We start from the raw sequence: 27,140 nt of genomic DNA on the forward strand, positions 1-27,140 counted from the left end.
GGCTCACCAACGCCCCGCCTCGCCCCACCCGTTGCGGGCGGGGCCTCGGGTTAACACTGCAGCTGCTAGACCAGCTCCCTGGCCGGCGCAGAGCAAACTTTGAACTTTGGAACTGGGCACTGCAGCCCCAATATCTGCCCTGCAGTCAGAAAGCAACCTGAACACTTCCAGGTGAATTGCAATGGAAAGGTGACCAGCGCTGCCACTTGTGTGAACTTAACTTCTCTGAGCCTCAGTTGCCTCATCTGTAAAATGGGTTTCATTCAAGAAATGGTTACCCAGTGTCTGCTTCGTGCTAAACAGCGTTGAGTCCTTGGGCTACAGCAATGAATAAAACCACTTGTGATGCTCAAGAAGAAGATGGTCGGTGTCACGCCCGTCCCTATGAAGAGACCACCAAACAGGCTTTGTGTGAGCAACAAGGCTGTTTATTTCACCTGGGTGCAGGCGGGCTGAGTCTGAAAAGAGAGTCAGCGAAGGGAGATAGGGGTAGGGCTGTTTTATAGGATTTGGGTAGGTAGTGGAAAATTATAGTCAAACCGGGTTTTTCTCTTCCGGGCAGGGGCGAGGGTCACAAGGTGCTCAGTGGGGGAGGTTCTGAGCCAGGAGAAGGAATTTCACAAGGTTAATCGCTCGGTTAAGGTGGGGCAGTAACAAGTCACAATGGTGGAATGTCATCAGTTAAGGCAGGAACAGGCCAATTTCACTTCTTTTGATTCTTCACTTGCTTCAGGCCTTCTGGATGTACACGTGCAGGCTTGGGCTCAGAGGCCTGACAGTCGGCCACTAGTTACCAAAGCTGGCGGCAGGCTGGAGTCACCTGGGAAGCTATTGATTGATTGATTGACTGATTGACAGGGTCTTGGTCTGTCACCCAGGATGTAGTGCAGTGAAGTGATAACGACTCAATGCAGCCTCAACCTCCCATGGTCAAGGGATCCTCCCACCTCAGCCTGTCAAGTAGTTTGGGACCACAGGTGTGTGCCACTAGGCTTGGTTGATTTTTTTATTTTTATTTTTTTAGGGACAGAATCTCTCCATGTTGCCCAGGCTGGTCTCCAACTCGTGGGTTCAAGCGATCCTCCTGCCTCAGCCTCCCAAAGTGCTGGGATGACGGGTGTGGGCGACCACACCCAACCAAGGATCTAGTTTTTGAAAAGATGAATAAATTTAACAAACCTCCAGCAAGACTGCAAAGAAAAAAAAAAGAGAAGACATAAATTACCAACGTGAGGAACGTACCAGGGAATATAATTAGCCTTCAGACACCAAAAAGGAATGCCATAAATAACACCACACAACATAAATTTGACAACTTTGACAAAATGAGCAAATTCCTCAGAAGGCACAAATTACTACAAATAATCTAATATGAAAAGGATAATTTAAATAGTCCTCTAACTAGAGAGAATTGTAATTGTAATTTTTAAACTCAAAAAAAAAAAAAAAAACCCGAGATCTCCAGGAACAAAAACTTCAATGAATTCTATCAAATGTTTACACAAGAATTAACACCAATTCCATACAACCTCTTCCAGAAGATAGAAGAGGAAGGAACAGTTCCCGATGTATTGTATGAAGTTAGAATTACCCCAGTACCAAAACCAGGAAAAGACCTTACAAAAAGAGAAAAATTCCAACATTTCTCATGAATATTGTTGGAAAAATCCATAGCAAAATATTAGCAAATTTAATTCAGAAATATATAAAAAGAATTGTACAATATGACCCAGTGGGATTTATTCCAGAGATGTAAATTTGTTTTAATATTTGAAAATATGTGTAATGCATTATATTAACAGAATAAGTTAGAAAAATCACATCATAATTGTCAGGCCTCTGAGCACAAGCTAAACCGTCATATCCCCAGTAACCTGCACGTATATATCTAGATGGCCTGAAGCAACTGAAGAGCCACAGAAGTGAAAATAGCTTTGTCCGGAGCTGCGTGCCCCGGCCATAGCGAATAATAACTGACGATTAAAAACGCCTGAGCTCTATTCATTTCCACCTTACACCTCCTCCCTAGATTTACCTTTTTCCCTGATCTGCTGTCTCATATGCCAGCACAAGATGGCGCTCTTCCTGCTTCTTCTTCACCTATTTTTCCCGCGCAGGCGAAAATTGTTACTTTGTAGCGCAGGCGCCATCCCGCGCCCGGGAAAGTTTCCAACTGACAGCGCAGGCGCAACATGACCTCCGAAGGGAGAAACCAATACCTACCTGGTCACGCCCTCCGTGATGAGATCATCTCCGCCTCTGGCCCAACCCCTTCCCCTCCAAGTGTATATAAGGCATTGCATTACCGCCATTAAACGAGTCTTGATCAGAGTACTGTCTTGTCTCCATTTCTCGTGTCTCTTGTCCCCCAAATTCCCACTCCCCCCTCCAGGGCCTGCTTCGACGATCCCGCGGGCCGGGATATAGCTTAACTGATGACATTCCACCATTGTGATTTGTTTCTACCCCACCCTAACTGATCAATGTTCTGTATAATCTCCCCTATCCTTAAGAAGTTTCTTTGTAATTCTCCCCACCCTTGAGAATGTACTTTGTGAGATCCACCCCCTGCCCCCCAAAACAGTGTTGTTAACTCCGCCACCTATCCCAAAACCTATAAGAACTCATGATAATCCCATCACCTTTGCTGACTCCTTTTTCGGACTCAACCTGCCTGCACCCAGGTGAAATAAACAGCCATGTTGCTCACACAAAGCCTGTTTGGTGATCTCTTCACACGGACACGTGAAACAATAATTTCAATCAAAACAAAAAAAGTTGCTGGGCACAGTGGTTCATGCCTGTAATCCCAACACTTTGGGAGGCTGAGGTGCGAGGACTGCTTGAGCCTAGATGTTCAAGACCAAACTGGTTGGGCCACTTAGCAAGACCTCATTTCTATAAATAATTTAGCCAGTCATGGTGGTGCACACCTGTGGTCCCAACTACTCCAGAGACTGAGATCGGGGGGCTCACTTGAGCCCAGGAGGTCAAGGCTACAGTGAGCAGTGATCGTGCCACTGCACTCCAGCCTGGGTGACATAATGAGACCCCATTACAAAAAAAAAAAAAAAAAGGCAGGAGGGGATTCTCCTCTTCTGCCCCAGCCTTGTCATGCTTCCCATTTGAGTCCTCCTCTGAAATGAGGTCATCCCAAAGAGTCTCCTATACCAAAGCAAATTTGGTAACATAGTATGATCAGGTAGCCATAAAGAGAGGGACCTCTTTAGCACTCTTTGTTGCTCTATTTGGACTCTTCCCATCTCTGGTCTGCCTAATCCAGGAACACCATACTGAGTCTACATGGATGCCAGGACTTTTCAACCTCCTACATCTGGGTTCTTTTTTTAGAGATGGTCTTGCTCTGTCACCCAGGCTGGAGTGCAGTGCCACCATCATAGCTCACTGTAGTCTCGAACTCCTGGGCTCAAGTGATCTTCACACTCAGCATCCCCTAGTACCTAGTACTACAGGTGTGAGCCACTGCACCCAGCTATATCAGGAACATCTTAAGTAGGCTGGGAGCAGTGGCTCACGCCTGTAATCCTAACACTTTGGGAGGCCAAGGCAGGCAGATCACCTGAGGTCAGGAGTTTGAGACCAGCCTGGCCAACATGGTGAAACTCCGTCTCCACAAAAATTACAAAAATTAGCCAGGCAGGGTGGCAGGTGCCTGTAATCCTAGCTACTCAGGAGGCTGAGGCAGGAGAATCACTTGAACCTGGGAGGCGGAGGTTGCAGTGAGCTGAGATCGTGCCAATGCACTCCAGTCTGGGTGACAGAGTGAGACCCTGTCTCAAAAAAAAAGTAAAGGGGCACAAGGAGAAAAAGATGATTGAGAAGACAGCCCTTTAAACCAGAACAGAGTGAACATGATTTAATGGGACCAAGTTGAACCACAATGAACATTTGATTCATTTTACACAGACCCATATCCCAACTAGTGACAAAGAGATTTGGGAGAAAATCAGACTCCATATTTAAAAGAAAAGAAAAGAAAGAAAGAAACTCGTTTTCTTTGCACATCTGAGTTGCAGTGTGAATTAAATTTGTGATTCAGTTACAATACATACCATCTAATACTACACAAAACCATAAGGTGGGTTCTTGAGTTTTATACATGAAGCTTCAAATATCAAACATTTCCCCAGAGGAAAGAGGGAAAGGAAACTGGATGAGTTTAAACAAGAGGCTCAGGTCTGAGAGTAGAATCAAGCACATCCAGGCCGGACCCGGTGGCTCACGCCTGTAATCCCAGCACTCTGGGAGGCCGAGGCGGGCAGATCACGAGGTCAGGAGATCGAGACCATCCTGGCTAACACAGTGAAACCCTATCTCTACTAAAAATACAAAAAAAATTAGCCGGGCGTGGTGGCGGGCGCCTGTAGTCCCAGCTATTCAGGAGGCTGAGGCAGGAGAATGGCGTGAACCCGAGGCGGAGCTTGCAGTGAGCCGATATTGCACCACTGCACTCCAGCCTGGGCGACAGAGCGAGACTCCGTCTCAAAATAAAATAAAATAAAATAAAATAAAATAAAATAAAGCACATCCTGTCAGCACAGGGCTGCCCAGGGCAGGGTGGGGTGAAAGAATGGCTCCAGCTACAGTGAACTCTCTTTTCCAAATCAATCTCCTGAGAAAGAGTTACAGGTGAAGGAAAGAGGAATCGGACAGCATGACCTTAACTTCTTTATTTCATCTTATAACCTAACTGTATTTGTTACACGTTATTCAGGAAAATTAAGGAGAGCCTGCTTCCTACTTCATTGCTAGGAATATTCTCAGCCTTAGTTCAAATTATCTTCTGGTAAAAAGCTGACTCAATAATAACAGATACATAAAAGGAGTATGAAAATAGAACAGAGAGGCTGCCATTAACTTAAGAATGTACTGGAGCAGAACAAAATAGCCAGTTTGAGGGGCATTCCAGCATCCCCCAGACTGAGGCTATTTCTTTTTTCTTTTATTCTTTTTCTTTTCTTTTTTTTTTTTTTGAGACGGAGTCTCGCTGGGTCGCCCAGGCTGGAGTGCAGTGGCGCGATCTCGGCTCACTGCAAGCTCCGCCTCCCGGGTTCACGCCATTCTCCTGCCTCAGCCTCCCGAGTAGCTGGGACTACAGGCGCCGGCCACCATGCCAGGCTTTTTTTTTTTTTTTTTTTTTTGAGACAAAGTCTGGCTCTGTCACCCAGGCTGTAGTGCAGTGGCCGGATCTCGGCTCACTGCAACCTCCACCTCCCGGGTTCACACCATTGTCCTGCCTCAGCCTCTCAAGTAGCTGGGACTACAGGCGCCCGCCACCACGCCCGGCTAATTTTTTTTTATTTTTAGTAGAAACGGGGTTTCACCGTGTTAGCCAGGATGGTCTTGATCTCCTGACCTTGTGATCTGCCCGCCTCGGCCTCCCAAAGTGCTGGGATTACAGGCGTGAGCCACCGCGCCCCGCCGACTGAGGCTATTTCTATGTAAACGGAGGGATGAAAATGTTGCTCTCCTGGCAGAGCGCTGGAATTGGGCAGGAGAGGGGCCTCTTTGCCTAGATCAACTTTCCTTCAGCTGGGAATCTGGATAAATGTAGAAAGTGTAGCAATAAGGAGCTCCGGCAGGTTCTCATGCTGCAGTAACTTCTGGTAGATCCTGTTCAACGGGTTGAGAATCCTGCAGAAGGGAATTCAATATGAGGATTCTCTAATTAGAGTAATATTTATGTGGGTTGACACTTCTTTGATATGATTCATAAACATCAGCTTGGTGCTTTTTCTTCATGACCATTTGTACTTACTTGAATCATGCCACTTTTCTCCACACAGCATGAAGTTTTCAGGAAAAAAAAAAAAGTTTTCTTGTTTAACTATTTAAAACGACAGATGCTCCTCGACTTACAATGGGGTTACATCTAAATAGAACCATTGTAAGTTGAAAGCAAAATCTTCGACTTGACTATATTTTCAACTTACAACGAGTTTATTTGGAAATAACCCATCATAAGTCAAGGAGCCTATTGAATGTTATTGCTTTTGCACCACTGTAAAATAGAAAAATCATTACATCAAACCATTTAATCTAGGGACATCTGTATTTTGTTACACTGGTATAAGGGAGAGCAGCTTTTACTCAAGTACTCATTTATAGTGTGTGTATGTGTTAGTCACTGTGTTGGTACTAGAGATACTGACATCAAAGCCATCCTCCTTGACCTTAATGCTTCTCTGGGCTGGTGCACCTTTCTTGTCATTCCTTTATAGGAGGATATACTTAGGCTATTCCAACTCTTCAAAGCTTAGTAAAGATGAGGCTGTAACATATAAACAGGTTTTGTTGAAGGTTTTGGGATAATGAAATGGAACTACTATGCAATAAAAGAAAACCTTAAACTGGCTAGCGAATGTGACTTCTGAATGTCTTAGGCTCTCCTCTTCACCTTCCCACGTCCTGTTAGCCCCAGACTTCCTACTATGTTCTAGGAGTGGCCTACTTACCTCAACAGGAATACCTGGGACCATGAATACCACCACCCCAGAGCCAGGCTCTCCAAGTCCTCCAAGGCCCAGTGAGAGGAGGAACCTGCTAAGGCTAGCCTCTGCTGATATATAATCTTCATAGGCTCTGCTCCACCCGAAAGGATGACCCCTTTTTATATTAAGTGGAACAGTTCAGCTCAGCATTGCTTTGACACTTTCTACTGCTGAATTGTATCTTGATTTTTTCTTTCTGCAAATCCACATTACATTTTTCTTTTTTTTCCAAAAAGTTTGATTTTAGTTTTAATATACAGATAGTAAAATTCATCTTTTTTAGTGTGCAGTTCTATGAGTTTTAGCAAATACATAATCATATTACCACCGTGATAATCAAGATACAGAATCATTCCATCACCCCCACAAAATCCCCCATGTCTTTTTGTCATCAACCCCTCTCCATATCCTCAGCCCCAGGCAAACACTGACCTGTTTTCTATGTCCAGAGTTTTGCCTATTCCAAAATGTCATATAAATGAAATCATATAGCATATAGCCATTTATATCTGATTCCTTTCATGTAGCATAATGCAGTTGAGATTCATTGATGTTGTTGAGTGTATCAGATATTTGCTCCGTTATATTGCTGAGTGGTTTCTCATTGTATGAATTTACCACAGTTTGTTTATCCATTCACCAGTTGAAGAACATTTGTTTCCAGATTTTGATGATTATGAATAAAGCCACTATAACTGTTACGTACAGGTCTTGGTATGAACATAAGTTTTCATTTCTTGTGAGTAAATATCTTGGAGTAAGATTACTGGGTTTTATGATAAATGTATGCTTAACATTATATGAAATAGCAAATTGTTTTCCAAAGCAGTTGTGCAATTTTGCATTCTCACAATATATGAGAGTTCTAACAGCTCTGTATCCTCACCTGCATTTGGTATTGCCAGTTTTCATGGGGATTTTTTTCTTATTCATTCTGATAGATGTGCACAGGTACCTCAGTTTGGGTTAAGCTTTTATTTTCCTAATGATTCATGATGCTTAGCATCTTTTCATGTGCTTATTTGCCATCATAACTGATACGGTTTGGCTGTGTCCACACCCAAATCTCATCTTGAGTCGTAGCTTCCATAATCCCCACATGTTGTGGGAGGAACCCAGTGACAGATAATTGAATCATAAAGGCAGTTTCCCCCATACTGTTCTCGTGGTAGTGAGTAAGTCTCATGAGATCTGATGGTTTTATAAGGGGTTTCCCTTTTCACTTGGCTCTCATTCTCTCTTGCCTGCTGCCATGTAAGATGTGACTTTCACCTTCCACCATGATTGTGAGGCCTCCCCAGCCACATGGAACTGTGAGTCCATTAAATCTATTTATCTTTATAAATTATCCACTCTTGTGTATGTCTTTATCAGCAGTGTGAAAACGGACTAATACAATATCTCTTTTTGGTGAAATATCTGTTCAATTCTTTTGTCCATATATTTATCGGGTTGTTTGCTTTAGTACTGAGAGCTGAGGATTCTTTGCATTTTCTAGATCTAAGTCCTTCATAAGATATGTGCTTTGCAAACATTTTCTCCCAGTCCACAGCTTGCCTTTTTGTTTTCTTAACTAGTGTCTTAGTGAACTGAGGCTACTATAACAAAATGCCATAGACTGAGTGGCTTAAACAAGAGACATTTATTTCTCACAGTTCTGGAGGCTGGGAAGTCCAAGAAGATCAAGGTGACAGTAGGTTTGCTTGCTGGTCAGGGCCTTCTTCCAGGCTTGCAGATGGCTGCCTTCTCACTGTCTTCTCACAGAGCAAAGAGAAATTGTCTTAGTCTGTTTTGTGCTACTATAAGGAATGGTTTCTGTTTGGTAATTTATAAAGAACAGAGATTTATTCCTGACAGTTATGGAGGCTGGAAAGTCCAAGTCGAGAGACTGTGTCTAATGAGGGCTTTCTTGCTGTATCATCCCATGGTGGAAGAGCAGAGGGTTAAAAGAACACATACGCACACACGTGTGCATGAGAGAGAGAGAGAAGGGAAAAGTTGGAAGGGCCAACTAGTCTTTTTATCAGGAACCCACTCCCACAATAACTAACCTCCTCTCAAGATATTAACATTAATGCATTCATGAGGGCTCTGCCATAATCACCTCTTAAAGATCTTACCTCTCAACACTGTTGCATTGTGGATTGAGTTTTTAACACATGAACTTTGGGGTACACATTCAAACCATAGCAGAGATAGAGTGACAACCAAAACGAGTGATTGAAGCATAAGTCTCAAATCATCCAGGTTTATTGAGCCAGCTTAAGGGTGTGCCTGGGAAAAACATAAGTCACAGAAGCATCTGTGGCTATTTTTCCCAAAAAAGTTCTCAGGAGGTTTAGTATTTATACATTTTCCTTAAAAAACAGGAGGCAGCAGTGAGATAAATGATTACATACTTACAAGACTTTAGAGCCCAGTAAATCTACATTTTACATATGATAAGGTGAACATTTGAAGAAAAAGGGAATAGAGGAAGCTGCCATCTAGGGGAGAGGTAAAGGAAACATTAATCTCATTTTATCTCAGGGACTGGTGAAGGAACTATTAATCGCATCTTGTTTTTGTTCTGCACCTGGGAAGATAAACTAGCAGTCTTTTGAAAGGGCTAGTTTCTGTTTGGCTTTTACAGAAGAAAACCTAATGACTTTTTTTTTTCTGAGACACTTTCACTCTGTCACCCAGGCTGGAGTGCAGTGGTGCAATCTCGGTTCACCACAATGATGGGGTGATTGGACCCAACACCAGGTCGTAGGGGAGACGAAGTCCAGCAGAGTCAAAGGAATGAGAAAAGACAGTTTGAGAGAAAAAATGGGTCCAGAGCATGTATGGAGACTGTGAATGTCCCGAGCTCTGGGAGCCCACACTATTTATTGGTGATCAAACAAAGAAACAGGTGGTGAGGATGTAGGGATTGAAAGGTAGTGAGCCATCAAGCAAATGAGCTACAGCTGTGACGGTTTAGCATTTTCTTTGCAGCATATGGAACATGTTCTACTACTTGAGATAATGAGAGTGCTAGAAGCAAGGAGCCAGCAAGTCTAGACACATTCCTGAGGCCAGGAGGTGTTTTATGCCCTGAGCCCTGGGTTCCGTACAAACCACGAGGGGTTTTATGCCCTGGGCTTAGATTATGGTGAGGCATGGCAGCCTTCCACCCTTCAGCACAGAGCTTGTTGTTCCAAAGGCCACGAGGGGTTTGAGACCCCGGACCCAGACATGTTCCAAGACTCTTTTACATTATGTCAGACATGCAAGCGCTGCCTCAGCTTCTCTCCCAACACTCAGCTTTTCTCCCAGCACATAACCTCCACCTCCTGGGTTCAAGTGATTCTCATCCCTCAGCCTCCCAAGTAGCTGAAACTACAGGCACCGGCCACCACACCCGGCTAATTTTTGTATTACTAGTAGAGACAGGGTTTCGCCATGTTGGCCAGGCTGGTCTCGAACTCCTGACTTCAGGTGATCTACCTGCCTCAGCCTCCCAAAGTGCTGGGATTACAGGTGTGAGCCACAGAGCCCGGCTGAAAACCTAATAACTATTAACAAGGGAGGGGGTATAATGAGGTGTGTCCAATCTCCTATCCTATCACAGATGTAAATTCAGCATCCAAGGTTTCTCTGGCATTCCCTTGGCCAAGTCGGGGGTGCAAGGGGTCCATTCAGTCAGTTGGAAGCTTAGAATTCTGTTTTCATTTAGCAAGAGCAAGCAAGCTCTGTGGTCTCTTCTTACAAGGCCACTAATCCTATCATGAAAACCCTAGCCTCATGATCTCATTTAAGCTGATTACCTCCCAAAGACCCCATTTTCAAATACCATGATGTTAGGGATTAGGGCTTCAACATGTCAATTTTGTGGGAACGCAGTTGAGTCCATAGCAGTGTCTCTCAAAGAGAGAAAGGTTTTAATTTTGGTGAAACTCAGATTTTTTTTTTTTTTTTTTTAGATGGAGTCTGGCTCTGTCACCCAGGCTGCAGTGCAGTGGCTCGATCTTGGCTCACTGCAAGCTCTGCCTCCTGGGTCCAGGCCATTCTCATGACTCAGCCTCCCAAGTAGCTGGGAATACAGGCGCCCGGCATCACGCCCAGCTAATTTTTCTATTTTTAGTAGAGACGGGGTTTCACCATGTTAGCCAGGATGGTCTTGATCTCTGGGCCTTGTGATCCGCCCGCCTTGGCCTCCCAAAGTGCTAGGATTACAGGTGTGAGCCACCATGCCTGGCCTAGATTATCATTTTTTAAGGGTCATTCTTTTGGTGTCATAGCTATGAAATCTATACCTAATTAGAGATCACAAATATTTTTACCTATATTTTCTTGTAGAAATTGTATACTTTAGATGTTTTTATTTAGGTCTACAATCCACTTTGAGCTAATTTTTATATATGGTGCCAATTATAAATTGAGGCTTTTTGTTTACATTTATGTGTCAAATTGTTCCAGCACCATTTGTTAAAAAGACTATCTTTATTGAATTGTATTTGCACATTTTCAAAAATTATATATATATATATGGATCTATTTCTAGTCCCTCTATTTTGTCTCATTGATCTATGTGTCTCTGTTTTTACCAATACCATACTCTCTTGATTACTGTGGCTTGATCCTAAGTCTTGAAATCAAGTGGTGTGAACCCTCTAAATGTTTCCTTTTTAAAAACTGTTTTTATTATTCTAGTTATTTGTGTTTTCATACCAATTTTAGAATCAACCTATCAATTTCTACTGGAAAGGGAAGCCTTCTGTTATTCTGATTGGGACTGCATTGAATCTATGTAAGTTAATTTGTAGAGAATCGACATTTTAACAATACTGGGTCTTCTGATTCATGTTTATCATATTTTTCTTCTTTTACTTAAGTATTTCATTTTCTTCAGTAATGTTCTGTCAATGAAAAGAGTCAAACTCTGGCAAACTATGCATCTGACAAAGGACTAGTATCCAGAATCTACAAGGAATGCAAACAAATCAGCAAGAAAAAAACAATCCCATCAAAAAGTGGGCAAAGGACATGAATAAACATTTCTCAAAAGAAAATATACGAACAGCCAACACACACGAAAAAATGTTCAACATCACTAATCATCAGAGAAATGCAAATTAAAACCGCAATGAGATACCACCTTACTCCTGTAAGAATGGCCATTATAAAAAAGTAAAAAAACAATAGATGTTGGCCTGGATGTAAGGAAAAGGGAACACTTTTACACTGCTACTGGAAATGTAAACTAGTACAACCACTATGGAAAACAGTATAGAGATTCCTTAAGGAACTAAAAGTAGAACTACCATTCAATCCAGCAATCCCACTAATAAATATCTACCCAAAGGAAAGTAAGTCATTACATAAAAAACACATACGCACATATAGCAGCACAATAAGACACGGAACCAACCTGATGATAGTGCCCATCAGCCAACAAGTGGATAAAGAAAATGTGGTATATGTACACCATAAAATACTATTCAGCTATAAAAAGGAACAAGATAATGTTTTCTGCAGCAACTTGTATGGAGCTGGAGGCTATTATTCTAACTGAAGTAACTCAGGAATGGAAAAGCAAACATTGTATGTTCTCACCTACAAGTGGGAGCTAAGCTATGAGGATGCAAAGGCATAAGAGTGACACAATGGGCTTTGGGGACTCAGAGGGGAAAGTTGGGAGAGGGGTGAGGAATAAAAGACCACATACAGCGTACACTACTCAGGTGATGGGTGCGCTAAAATCTCAGAAATCACAGCTAAAGAATGAATCCATGTAACCAAAAACCACCTATACCCCAAAAACTTGAAATAAAAAAAGAAGTCAAACTCTGTAAAATAGTTGAAGGGATTTATTCTGAGCCAAATATGAGTGACCATGGCCTGTGACACAGCCTTTGGGAGACCCTGAGAACATATGCTCAAGGTGGTTGGGGAGCAGCTTGGTTTCATACATTTTAGGGAGACATGAGACTTCAAATACACTTAAGATACAGATTGAATCACTGCTTTGGTCCAGAAAGGCAAGACAACTTGAAGTGGGGCAGGGGTTCCAGGTTACAGGTAGATTTAAATTTTTCTGATTGGCAATTGGTTGAAAGAGTTATTATCAATAGAAAGGAATGTCTGGGTTAAGATAAGACATTGTGGAGACCAAAATTTTATCATGAAGCTGAAGCCTCCAGGTAGCAGGCTTCGAAAAGACTAGATTATAAATGTTTCTTATCAGACTTAAGGTCTGTGTTAATGTTAAATGCTGGTTGGCTTTTCCTGAATTCCAAAAGAAAGGGGGGCATAATAAGACATATCCGACCCCTGCTTCCATCATGGCTTGAACCAGTTTTTCAGGTTAACTTTGGAGTTCTCTGGCCAAGAGGACGGAGTCCATTCAGATGGTTGGGGGTGAAGGTGTTTAGAATCTTATTTTTGGTTCACAGTTTTTTGTTTTTGGAACGAAGTTTCACTCTTGTTACCCAGGCTGGAATGCAATGGCATGATCTCAGTTCACTGCAACCTCTGTGTCCTGGGTTCAAGCAATTCTCCTGCCTCAGCCTCCTGAGTAGCTGGGATTACAGGTGCCCGCCACCACGCCCAGCTAATTTTTGTATATTTAGTAGAGACGGGGTTTCACCATGTTGACCAGGCTGGTCTTGAACTTCTGACCTCAGGGGATCCACCTGACGTCTCCAAAAGTGCTGGGATTACAGGTGTGAGCCACCACGCCCGGCCATTGGTTCAGTTTTATAGTTTTCAGTGTAGAAGTGTTCCACAGCTTTTAAGCAACTTATGTTTCTTTTTTTTTTTGAGACGGAGTCTCTCGCTTGTCGCCCAGGCTGAGGCAGTGGCTGTAGATCTCAGCTTCACTGCAAGCTCCACCTCCTGGGTTTACGCCATTCTTCCTGCCTCAGCCTCCCCGGTAGCTGGGACTACAGGCTCTCACCTCAGCCTCGCTAAGTTTTTTTTTGTATTTTTTAGTAGAGACGGGGTTTCACCGTGTCAGCCAGGATGGTCTCGATCTCCTGAGCTCGTGATCCGCCCGTCTCAGCCTCCTAAAGTGCTGGGATTACAGGCTTGAGCCACCGCGCCCGGCCTTGCTAACTATATTTCTAAGTATGTTTTTTATGGTATTATAAATGGTCTTGTTTTAACAATTTACTGTTCGATGGTTCATTGCTAATATATAGAAATATAATCAATTGTGTATATTGACCTTGAATCCTATGACCTTGCTAAACTTGCTTATTTGTTCTAATGGCTTTTTAATTAATTCCTCAGGATTGTTTTTTTAAAAAAAGACGGTTACTTATTCCTTTCCAATTTAACTACCTTTTATTGATTTTAAAATTTTATTAATTGTGCTAACTAGAATCTCCTGCAACATGATAACTAAACGTACTCAGAGTGGATACCCTAGCTTCTCCCAAATCTTAAGTCTTTCACCGAGACTAAGGCTAGGCTAGTGCTATGGCTGCCATAACGAAGTGTCAAAGATTGTGTGGCTTAAATAACAGAAACTAATTTTCTCACAATTCTGGAGGCTAGAATTCTAAGATCAAGGTGTTAGCAGAGTTGGTTTCTTCTGAGGCTGCTCTCCTTGGCTTGCAGACAGCTGCCTTCTCCCTGTGTCATCACGCAGTCTTCCCATAGAACATAGTCTGGGTTCTAATCTCCACTTCTTGTGAGGACACATTAGAATAGGGCCTACACTAATGGCTTCATTTTAACTTGATCCTGTCTCCAAATGCTAAGGTACTGGAGGATAGGACTTCAACATAGGAATCTTGACGGGACACAATTCAGCTCAAAACAGTCATTAAATATGATGTTAGCTGTAGGTCTTTGTAGATGCCGTATATCATGTTGTTAAAGTTTCATTTTATTTCTAGTTTGCTCAGAGGTTTTGTGGGTTTTTAAAATCACAAATTAGTATAGGATTTTGTTAATTTTTTTTTTTTTTTTTTTTGAGACAGAGTTTCGCTCTTGTTGCCCAGGCTGGAGTGCAGTGCCGTGATCTCCGCTCACTGCAACCTCTGCCTCCCGGGTTCAAGCAATTCTCTGCCTCAGTCTCCCGGGTAGCTGGAATTACAGGCGCCCACCACCATGCCAGACTAATTTTTTTTTGTATTTTTTGTAGAGACAGGGTTTCACTATCTTAGCCAGGCTGGTCTTGAACTCCTGACCTTGTGATCCACCCGCCTCAGCCTCCCAAAGTGCTGGGATTACAGGTGTGAGCCACCGCGCCAGGCCTGGATTTTGTTAATTTTTTTCTGCATCTGTTGAGATGATTATATGTATTTCCTTTCTCCCTCTGTTAATATGATAAATTACATTGGATTTTCAAATATTAAGCCAACCTAGTATTTCTGGGGTTAATCCCATTGTTTAATATATTATCCTTTTTATATACTACCATTTTTTATTTGAGAAGATATTGTAGATTATCTTGTAATGAATGCAAATGTTGATAGTAAGGAGAGATGCTGTAAAAAGCTTATCCATTTACTATAACATGGAGAGTAAGCGTATTACTTAGAAATACGTAGGCAAATTTCAGAAATACAGTTCAAAGAGTTAAAAGCGATTGATTCTGGAAGTAGGAGTAGAGGGTCAGGTTGTTCTTGTTGCGGTTTTTGCATCAGTTTACTTCTTAAAATCATAGCTATAGGTCAGGCGCAGTGGTTCACGCCTGTTATCCCAGCACTTTGGGAGGCCCAAGTGAGAGGATTGCTTGACGACGAGAGTTGGAGATCAGCCTCGGCAAAAGAGCAACAGCCCACCTCTACAAAAACAAAATTAGCTAGCTTGGTGAAAATTTAAAAAACAAATAAAAATAAAATTACCAGTATGTGCACATTACTTTGGTAGAAGTAAAAATAATGAGAAAGAGAAAATCCTCCCAGTGACTAGTCATTTGTTTCTATGATTCAGCTGGTTTGTGTTTTGCAAGGTACATGGTGTGCAGACATCTGAAAACGTCTGTTTTCCACTGTTTTGTAACTAACTCGTCCTACCATGATTTATCAATTAGTCTTTATTTCCTCCCATGACTTATGAAAATACTTTAAGCATAGTTGTTTATAATGGGATGTTTCTAAACTACCTATCCTTGTCCTGGTACCACGCTGATTTGGCCTATAGTGCAAATGGGTGCACCATGGTGGGCGAGGTCATTCAAGGGAAAAGAGGAGAATGGGCAGTGGTGCCGACGTTTGTAAGAGCAGGCGGCTTGTACGTGCAAATACATGGTTTGGATGAATCTGGGAGTGGATAGGCTCATGGGTGATGAATACTCAAAGCACAAAGTAAGCAACTTTAGTTAGAACGAAACTCTTAAAGCACGCTGCCCTTCGGAAGGAAACACGATATTCCGCAAGCTGATAGCCCTCCGCGACGCATTACGCACAACGGACGGCTGGAGACGCCCAGGCGCTCTCGCTTTGATTTCGGCGCCTGCGCCCGCGCGGGGAGAGATTGGCTGAGGCCGCGGGACTGGGCGGTGAGCGCGTCACTTCCTGCCGCTGCCAGGCGCGTCCTCCCACGCGCTATGACCGACAGTGCAGAGCCACGGGGGCGGCGGCCTGGAGTCGGAGTCGGAGTCGTGGTGACCAGCTGCAAACATCCGCGTTGCATCCTCCTGGGGAAGAGGAAAGGCTCGGTTGGAGCCGGCAGTTTCCAGCTCCCTGGAGGTCATTTGGAGTTCGGGTGAGCAGCCGCGGACGCGAGGAAAGCGCAGCGTGCGCGGAGGGACGAGCTCACACTGTGCTTCCTTCGTGCGCCGTGCGTGAGAACGTCCGCGCTGACGCTGCGTCGTTTCTCGTGCGTTCCCTCGGTTCCTCCCCTCGACCTCTGGGCGACGTAGGCTCCCGCCCAGGATGGGGCGCTGTGCCGGGTCAGGCGAGGTCATTGCTTGGCTAGCTGAGTCCTTCCGGCTGCGCGCCGGCTAGGTGGTAGTTGGGATTTTGTCTGTGAGGTGTGTTTCTCACAGCTTACACACAAAAGGAGGAAAGCAGGTGTGTGTAAACCTCCAGCAGCCCGATGTTGTCAGCTAAGACATTGCACCGTTTCCGTGTGATTGATTGATTGATTGATTGGAGAGACTGTCTCGCTCTGTAGCCCAGGCCGGAGAGCAGTGGCGTTATCTCGAGTCACTGCAACCTCCGCTACCCAGGTTCAAGCGATTTTCGTGTCTCAGCCTCATGAGTAGCTGGGATTACAGGCGCCCGCTACCACGCCGTACTAATTTTTGTGTTTTTAGTAGAGACGGGGTTTCGCCTTGTTGGCCAGGCTGGTCTCGAACTCCTGACCTCAGGTGATCCACCCGCCTCAGCCTCCCAAAGTGCTGGGATTACAGGCGTGAGCCACCGCGTCCGGCCGGTTTCTATGTGATTTAGACCAACACAGATCAATTTAATACCTACTGACCGCGTAACCAAGCCCATTTGCTTGGCTAGAGTGCAACCAAAAAATAAATAATCATGAATGAGTATTGGATTTTGTCATTTTTTTCCTGCATCTGTTGAGATGATTATATGTAAAATTTTAGTTGCACTCTAACCAAGCAAATGGGCTAATGAAACGCTGTGAGCCTCAGTTTCTTCATCTTTAAAATGGGAGCGTTGGACTAAATCCCCTTGAAGCTTCCTTCTGCCTTGGCACTTCCGCGATTCGATTATAACTATCAAAGGAGTTGGACAGCTAAGGAGACTCAGTTCTATACAAGAGTGAAGAGAGCCCGGATAGTTTATCACCTTGAGTATACTATCATAGGTGTGCGCATATGTCCAGACTCATCAAATTGTATATATATTTAACATGTACATTTTTATGTACAAAAGTGTATACGAAACACTTTTGTAAAAAAAATAATGTTTTTCAAGTAAAAAAAAAAAAGCCTGGGATGGTGCTAAAAAGTGGATTCTGAAGTGAGAATAATGCTAATCAAGAACAGATAAACAGCATCTAAAGCATCAGACCCAGCACTTGTTTTTCCTTCAGTATAAATTTTCAAATGTACATCAAAGTGGAGAAAATAGTGAATCCTTTTGTACCCATCACAGAGCATTTTCTTTTTTCATCTTGACTGCCCTTCCCTCCGCCGCCCAAAACACACACACACACACCCCTGAACTGGACATTTTTAAGATCACTGAGGAAATTGCTACACACATTCGGTATCAGATGATACTTAATTATTTTGTTAGGTATGAAAATGTTTGTGGTTATGTTTTTTTAAAAAGTCTATTCGAGGTACATACTGAACTATTTAGGGATGGTATAATAGGATGTCTGAGATTGCCTGTAAAATAGTTAAAAAAAAAAAAGCCCCCAAAACACACACACACACACACACAATTAACATTTAGCCATCTCAGCACTAATTTACAGCTGGAGTGCAATGGCACCATCATGGCTCACTGCAGCCTTGACTTCCCAGGCTCAAACTATCCTCTTGCCTCAGCCTCTTGAGTAGCTGGGACCACAGACCATAGGCACGCACCACCATGCCCGGCTATTTTTTTTTTTTTTTTTGAGAGATGAGGTCTCACTGTGTTGGCCTCGACTGGTCTCAAACTCCTGAACTCAAGCTGTCCTCTTGCCTCGGCCTCCCAAAAGATTACAGACATGAGCCACATGCCGGCTGATTTGTTGTTTTAAAGCAGGAACCAATTACAGTTCTTTTGGCTTTACACTGGAAATTTCTAGCCAAGAATTTCATGGCAAAATATATGTACACACACACGTATATACATTTTTATATATACATATATACACACAAATGTATATATAAAAAATATAATTAATTTTTTTTCTGTTTTCCAGTGAGACCTGGGAAGAATGTGCTCAAAGGGAAACCTGGGAAGAAGCAGCTCTTCACCTGAAAAATGTTCGCTTTGCCTCAGTTGTGAATTCTTTCATTGAGAAGGAGAAATACCATTATGTTACTATATTAATGAAAGGAGAAGTGGATGTGACTCATGATTCAGAACCAAAGAATGTAGAACCTGAAAAAAATGAAAGTAAGAGAATTATATATAATCCTACATTTTTCTTTGAGGAGAGCATGTGGTCCAGAAGAATATTACAGTGTGTTGCCATATGAAGAGAATGCTATTGTCTGAATGCTTGTGTTCCCCCAGAATTCTGTGTAGAAATCCTAACTCCCTTGACGATGGTTTTAGGAGGTGGGGCCCTTGGGAGGTGATTAGATCATAAGATAATGAATGGAATTCGTGCCCTTGTAAAAGAGACCCCTGACTCCTTCCATGATGTAAAGATACAGAGAGAAGATGGTTGTCTATGAAACCTGGAAGTGGGCCCTCCCCAGACATGGAATCTGCCAGTGTCTTGATCTTGGACTTCCCAGTCTCTAGAACTGTTGAGAAATAAATTTCTATTGCTCGTAAGCCATGTAGTCTAAAATATTCTGTTATAGCAGTCTGAATAGCCTAAGATATGTGAATGTAGAGATGTCATATAGAGATACAGATAGGTAAATATATTTGGACCATGAGGAACCAGACTGCCTGTGTTTGTGTGCTGGTTCTTAGAGCTTTGTGACCTTGGGCAAATTATTTCATGCCTGGGCCTCTTTTCTCATCTGTGATAATAGTAAGTACCTTGGATGGGTTCTTGTAAGGATTTACATATGAAGAACCTCGTGAACACAGTAAGTTTTATTGTTAGTGTTTAATTTTGTTTCAGGCAGTAATTTTAAGGAAACTATTTTATCTGTTTTCCTCAGTTTTCTCACCTGTGCAGGAGAGTTAATACCATCCATTTACTGTAAATAATTACACTGATAAAACAGTTATTGTTTCAGAGCAGTTGGGTTCTCCTTGCCTGCTGCCCAGAAAAAGCCAGCACCCTGAGACAGTAGGAGTTGTAGCAGAGAAAGAGTTTAATAATCACAGGGCAGCTGCCTGAGGACAGGAGATAATTCTTAAATCCTACCCATAGAGAATTAAGAGGCTAGGGTATTTCAAGGATGGTTTGGCAAGCAAGGGGCTAGGGAATGAGAAATGCTGATCTGTTGGGTTGGGGATAAGACCATAGGGATGTCAGCTGTCTACTTGTGCTAAGTCAGTTCCTCGATGGGGGCTTCACAGGACCACTTGAGTCGGTTTCTTTGTGTGGCTTACTGATTTGGGTGGTACCAGTTGGTCCATTAGAATGCAAAGCCTGAAAAAGATCTCAAACACTAGTCTTAGGTTTTACAATAGCAATGCCATCTGTAGGGGTAATTGGGAGTTATAAATCTTTTGACCACTGGTTACATGCTTCCTGAGCAGTAAGGCAAGTTATAAAATGATGCCTGGTTAGAGTTTAACTATGTCTACATCTTAATAGAGTTCTGGCCCTTACCATAATTCTAACCTTGTGACCTTTTATTAGTTTTACAAAAGCAGCTTTGGTCCCTCAACAAGGAGAGGGTTAGTTTTGGGAAGGGACTATTATCATCCTTGCTTTAAAGTTAAACTGTAAACTAAATTCCTCCCATAGTTAGGTTGGCCTGTGTGTAGAAATGAGCAGACAATTTGTGAGGTTAGAAGCAAGTTGGAGTCAGCTTTGTTAGATTTCTGTCACTGTTATAATTTCGCAAAGGTGGTTTCATTATCTGTTACCCTCTATGTTGAATTGAGTGCACTGAAAGTTTCTTTATTTACTATGTGCTAAGCATTGTTCTAAGGATTTTCTGTCTACTGTCTCTCCTCAACTTCTCATAAAACAGAGAAGGAACTAAAGAGAAAAATATCAAACTTTTTCAGTATATTCCTTGCCATATGAAACTTTATCCAAGTGGTCTCATGTATTGAAGCTCCCCGCTAAACATTTAATTTCTTGTCTAATAGGGAAGAATGTTTTCATTCAACAGATACTTATTGAGTGATGTGCCAGACACTGTTCTAGGCACTGAAGAAACAATGTTGCGTAGAACAAAGTCCCTGCCCTCTTGGTACTTTACATTTTAGTGAGCGGGGAAAACGACAGATTACAGATACTTTATGATAGTAGCAATAAGGACTAAAAAGAGCAATAAAGCTGTGTAAGAAAGGGATATATGAGTGCTGTATCAGGGTGGTCGGGAAGGGTCTCTGACAAAGGGACGTATATACATATACTGGGCAACATAGTGAGACCCTGTCTCTACAAAACTAAAAATGTTAGCCAGGGTGGTGGCACATGCCTGTAATCCCAGCTACTCCGGAGGCTGAGATGGAAGGATCATGTGAGCCTGGGAGATCAAGGCTGCAGTGAGCTCTGATTGTACCACTGCTCTCCAGCCTGAGCAGCAACAGAGTGAGACCCTGTCTCGAAAAGAAGAAATGGACTAAACATTTTCTTATTTTTCTTTTTTCTATGGGCAAATAAAGCTGAGACTAGAAGAGACAAATATGATGAAATAGTTAAGTTTTTTTTTTTTATATTCAGTATCCTTCACAGGAAGCAGATATAGAAAACCTTCATTTTTAGAGAAGGTGCTATAGAGAAAACACCAAGGTCACTGACTGTCCCACCAGCTTTATTTGACCATTCTTACTCACCAAGCCACCTCTGGGTGCTTCCTCATTCTTTAGTCCTCTTTTTGCCCTGTCTGGCCTTTGTAGGGATTTGAGTTGGGGAATCCTGATGCAAGTTATAATTTTGAATCTCGCTTCTCTGAGCTGTGGGCCTGTGTTTCCAGTTGCTTTCTAAATATCTTCCCTTAATGTTCAGAAGGCATCTCAAATTCAACTCAGCTTCAAATTACGCTCTTTTTTTTTTTTTTTTAACTGAACTTTGAATCTATAAAGAACAGTTCTTTTGGCTTATACATTTTGGACTCTTCCCTGCCAAACGCAGTGTCTAGCTCATAATCAGTATTCAAAATATGTTGAAGGAAGGAAGGACCCAGTGAATGAATATACAAGCCAGCCTCTTTCTGTGAAGCTTTCATTTAGTACTAGACTGTCCTACTTTTGAATAACTTCTATAATATTACTATTATACTTTAAGTACTAAATCATGAGTTTTTATAACCATGTAACTATATGTATTGTTTTATTCCTCTTAGGATATAGTAGCTAGGAGTAGTTTTACATGCATTGTGATTTTAAAAATTCATTTATATAACTTTTTTATTTGTCTACTTTCATTTTGTTAACTCCCTAACATGAACCTTGCTAGTAATCTCAAATAAAGCAGTATGATTTAGAAGGTCCAAGATTACTAGCATCAAATCAGATTTGATCAAAAACATTTATTCCTCTATATCTGTTAGTAAAAATACAGCAGAAATTATGTTCACTTTATTCCCAGTTGCAGCCTGATAACCAGCTATACTGATAACCAGTTGCAGCCTAGCCAAGGTGCAAGGGCTTGGTGGGTCTTTGCTTTCTTTCTAGTATAAAGATACAGTCTCTCTGTCCCGTGCTACTCAGGCCTTGGATCTGGGTAGCCTGCTTCAGTTTACTATTTCATGGCATCTTTCCTCCAACCATCTAATTATAGTTTGGAGGCTCATCCAGACACTTCATTTTCTAGGGGATGGGTTAATCTCTTCATGGACAGCTTTTTGGAGACCCGGTTAACTGAGCATCTTGCACCGCATTGTTGGGTACTCAATCTCTCTCTCTCTCTCTCTTTCTCTCTCTTCTCTCCTCTCTTCTCTCTCTCTCTCTCATATCATCTCTTCCTGTACTTGTTCCAGTTTCATGGATTTTTGGCCCCTGCATTCCCAAAGTGAAAATACATACCTGTATACCTGTATTTTATGAGCAGAGAGATACTTAGTGCTTACACGTAGTAAAAACAGGTGATCATAAAGAACATGGAGTGTATATCTTAATATAATATGTAGGTATTTGCCTATCATAAGCATCTGTGCTTCTATGTTATTTACATTTAAATCATGAAAGAAAACACCATTCTCTAGAATCTTTTTCTAGAATTTCATGTACTTTATAACTGATAGACACTATTAAATATTTCTTGTTTGAATGGATTTTTTAAAAATTATCTTCTGTATTTGTTTATCTAAAATATACCAAGGTACAATATTTGATTTTCCTCTGCACAGCTTTCATACTTTTTTAAGAGATGGAGGATATCTTAGAAACTTTGTAATCTACTTTATTTTATAGGTGATGGAAATGGTTTATTTTAATGTAGTATAACCTATAGTATATAAAGTTATTTGCATTTTTTACAAAAATATTTAAATAAACATTGACTAATACTAAATCTGGGTTTACCCTGGCATAGCCTTTGTAAACTGGGCTTCACATTCAAATAACACAATGTTTTAAATGACCACCATTCTCTTCATAAGATCTTCATTCTACATGCAAATTATATTTGTATAGCCAAGCAAATACAAAGCATTACTATTAGAGTTTATTAGTAGCAAGTTATTTTTAAATTCAATTAATTTTTTCTAAATATAGGTTAGCTTACCCAAATAAATACCCTTTGTTTTCTGTTAGCTAAATAAATTGATTTAGCATTTTTCTTTTCTAGGTTGGGAGTGGGTTCCTTGGGAAGAATTTCCTCCTCTGGACCAGCTTTTCTGGGGACTGCGTTGTTTAAAAGAACAAGGCTATGATCCATTTAAAGAAGATCTGAACCATCTGGTGGGATACAAAGGAAATCATCTCTAGGTAGCCAAGAAGATTTCTTGATTTTCTTTAAAAACACAGGAATAAGGTCTGGTTAGGGAATGAAAAATGTCTACATTGCAGAACAACTCCATTTTATCTAAAAAAGATCTGTGATCGCCAATTTATTTGCAGTCTCTTAATGTATCCACCACCCTTTCAGCCAGTACTTGAGAAAATTTTTCTGAAATATGTCATTGAATTGTATTCCAGACACAGAATATATGATATATACTGATATTATGGGTAATCTGCTTTCCATATTTACCTATGATATTTACTGTACAGTTTGTCATTACTAGCTTGCATGGAGTAGGATGCAGTCGAATTTGCCTTAGTGTTTCTGTTCAAATAGAGACCTGAATTTAAATATTGTAGTTTAGGTTCAAACACAGTATGCCTGTTGCAAAATTTACCAAATTTGTTGATTACCTCTTTTATTAAAGACATGTTGGGGAGAGGGTAATAAGTATATTGTGGCAATCTTTGCAACTTACAGGGAATAGGACAGGTCATTAGGGTGTATTTCCCAGGTTTCCAGTTGAGAACCTAAACCAAGAGAAGTGAGACAAACCATCTAATGTCTGTATCCTCCTATTAACAGGCTGTGTGATGTTGAGTTTCTCACTCTCTCTGAGGTCCAGGGTCCTTATATGTAAAATGAAGAGATTCGTCTAGAGCAGTGGTTCTTAAAGTGTGGTCGGGGAGGCCTCAAGAGCCTTTCAAGGGTATTCTAGGTCAAAGCTGTTTTTATAACACTTACCATTTCATCATTTATAGTTTTTCCTATTTTTTTATTTGAGAAGGAGTCTTGCTCTATTGCAGTGGCACGATCTCAGCTCATTGCAGCCTCCGCCTCCTGGGTTCAAGCAATTCTCCTACCTCAGCTTCCTGAGTAGCTGGGATTACAGGCATCCACTACCACACCTGGCTAATTTTTGTATTTTTAGTGGAGACGATGCTTCACCATGTTGGCCAGGCTGGTCTGGAACTCTGGAGCTCAAGTGATCTGCCCACCTCAGCCTCCCAAAATGCTTACAGGTGTGAGCCACCACGCCCGGCCATCATTTATCTTTTTCACTCATTTTTTCATGAGTGTGCAGAGGAGTTTTTGAGAGGCTATCTGGTGTGATATTATAATAGGCTGAATGCAAAAGCAGATATGAGAATCCAGCTTTCGTCTGTCATCAGACATTGAAGAAATTTGGAGAAATGTAAAGCAGCAGTACTCTTGTCACTAATGATTTTTGTTGTTGGTTAGAAAAATGGTTATTTTTAGTGGGTTTTAATATGTGAAAAAAATAAAAATAACTGTCAAAAATGTTATTTATGTGTTTATACATAATGGGATTTTGTTACTTGTAAATGGTTAATAAAAATTTGAAGAAATTTCTCAGTTTTCATTTCTATATGATAAATATTTCTAGATAAAACCATACAAAAACAAAATCACTTTGTGGTCTTTGGTAATTTTTTTTTTTTTTTTTTTTTTTGAGACGGAGTCTGGCTCTGTCACCCAGGCTGGAGTGCAGTGGCGCGATCTCGGCTCACTGCAAGTTCCGCCTCCCGGGTTCACACCATTCTCCTACCTCAGTCTCCTGAGTAGCTGGGACTACAGGCACCCGCCACCACACCTGGCTAATTTTTCTATTTTTAGTAGAGATGGAGTTTCACCGTGTGAGCCAGGATGATCTCGATCTCCTGACCTTGTGATCCACCCACTTGGCCTCCCAAAGTGTTGGGATTACAGGCGTGAGCCACCACGCCTGGCCAATTGTTTACTTTTTCAAAATTACGTAGGTACATTGTATAATTTGTCATGTATAAATCCCATTTTCTATTAATTGTATCTTTACCTATTTTTGTTTTTGTGTTTTTCCGACTGTCAGCCAGGCTGGAGTGCAGTGGTGCAGTCTCGACTCACTGCAACCTCCAGCTCCCAGCCTCAAGGGATCCTCTTGCCTCGGCTTCCTGAGTACTTGGGATTACAGGTATGCACCACCACACCTGGCTAATTTTTGTATTTTTAGTAGAGACGGTTTCACCATGTTGCCCAGGTTGGTCTCGAACCCCTGACCTCAAGTGATCCACCCATCTTGGCCTCCCAAAGTGCTGGGATTACAGGCATGAACCACCGCTCCCTGTCCATATTTTTGATGTTAGATGCCTGATGTTGGAATGTTTGAAGAGCTCAAATGTAATAAGTGTGTATGTATGCCTTGTTCTTTGGATATATGAATTAATTTCACACTAATTTTTCAGCTCCTATTTGATTATTCCACGTCCTTCTGTTGCTTGCTTCCTCATTTTACTTAATTTTACTCCTTCAGTTGACTGAATCCCTGTCCCTGGCTTCTCCTAAGTGATAGACATGTGGGGCTTGATAAGAAAGCAGGCAAGCTTACGGATTAAACCCATTCATAGGTTTATCTCTACTACAATTCATTGGTAATTCATTAAGGTATCTCTTTATGTTAGTACTTATCCATGCAGATGTTTTATAGCTTCAAACACTCATCACAAGGTCTGGCACAGTGGCTCACACCTGTAAACCCAGCACTTTGTGAGGCTGAGGTGAGAGGATTGCTTGAGTTCAAGAGCTCAAGACCAGCCTGGGCAACAGGGAGACCCTGTCTTTACTATCCTGGCTAACATGGTGAAACCCCGTCTCTACTAAAAATACAAAAAAAAAAAAAAAACTAGCCGGGCGTGGTGGCGGGCGCCTGTAGTCCCAGCTACTTGGGAGGCTGAGGCGGGAGAATGGCGTGAACCCGGGAGGCGGAGCTTGCAGTGAGCCGAGATCACGCCACTGCACTCCAGCCTGGGAGACACAGCGAGACTCCGTCTCAAAAAAAAAAAAAAAAAAAATTAGCCAGGCATGGTGGCGTGTGCCTGTGGTCCCAGCTACTTGGGAGGCAATGACAAACTCACTGAAAGCTTGTGAGGTTTTTTTGTTTTTTGTTTTTTAACTCACCCAACTTGACATGAAATGTATTTCAATGGAAAGAAAAAACTAACCAGGAGTCTTATTCATAGGAAAAGGTAAAAAGGTGTTGGGAGCAAGCCTCCCAAAATCTGGCCATAAACTGGCCCCAAGACTGGCCATAAAACAAATCTTTGCAGCGCTATAACATGTTCATAATGGGCCTAATGCCCAAGTTGGAAGGTTGTGGATTTATGGGAATGAGGGCAAGGAACACCTGGTCCACCCAGGGTGGAAAACCGCTTAAAGGCATGTCTTTCTGTTATATACCTAAGCAGCCAGAGTGGTAACTACTAATACTAAATGCCTCATATATACTAGCTGAATGAAAAAAATACCTTTTAGTATTTCTTTTTCTTAACTTTTTCTTTTTCTGGGTCAGATGAAAACAAGTAGTACTGAGGATCCTCAGAATAGGAAATGCAAATACTGCATTCCAATTATTGGCAGGGACATGAAGAATATCTGTTTCTATAGGTGTAAGGAGAAGTTAGGGTCCAAAATAAAACAGAAGTGACACTCTGGCTAAAGATGCACACAAAGTCCACAACTGGTTAAGTTGAAATCCAAATGCCAATTTACTAACACGAGGAAAAATGAGGGCAACTTACTATGTTGTAGGGGAAAATATTAAGTAACATGCATGTGAAATGTACCTTATAACAGGTTTTGTATTTTTCAAGGGATATAATTATGTGTGCATGCATATTTGAGAATTTTATTAGGTTGTGTTTTATTAGTGGAAATAAATCAGTGGAATTAGAGAAACCTGACTCATACAATAAGATGTTTCAATCAACAAGATCCTTGGGATGCAGAGAAAGTGACTATTTAGGTAAGATATTCTTGCAACCCCAAGAGAGGTAAACCAGACCACAGGTGGAAGTCCGGCAAGTAGGAGCCATGAACTGCCTCAAGGGAGTGGGGAGCAGCTTTAAAACAGTATGAGGAAGGGCTCAACTTGTCCACAAAATGTTTTAGGTCTACCAGTTTGAGAACTGTAGGACACACACCTGCATTTTGTTCCTC

At 41.8% G+C, this 27,140-nt stretch overlaps 1 protein-coding gene across 1 annotated transcript; it reads left to right on the top strand.

Annotated features, from left to right (window-relative positions):
• Positions 1-15,863: 15,863 nt before the first annotated feature.
• On the top strand, positions 15,864-23,368 carry NUDT15 (nudix hydrolase 15). Its single transcript, XM_003913858.5, has 3 exons — positions 15,864-16,196; positions 18,315-18,511; positions 22,992-23,368. Exons 1-3 carry the CDS (start codon positions 16,039-16,041, stop codon positions 23,129-23,131), a joined length of 495 nt encoding a protein of 164 aa, XP_003913907.1. The 5' UTR covers positions 15,864-16,038; the 3' UTR covers positions 23,132-23,368.
• The last annotated feature ends 3,772 nt before the right edge of the window (positions 23,369-27,140 follow it).

Source organism: Papio anubis, chromosome 15 (assembly GCF_008728515.1).
Source record: "Papio anubis isolate 15944 chromosome 15, Panubis1.0, whole genome shotgun sequence".
Classification (NCBI taxonomy): domain Eukaryota; kingdom Metazoa; phylum Chordata; class Mammalia; order Primates; family Cercopithecidae; genus Papio; species Papio anubis.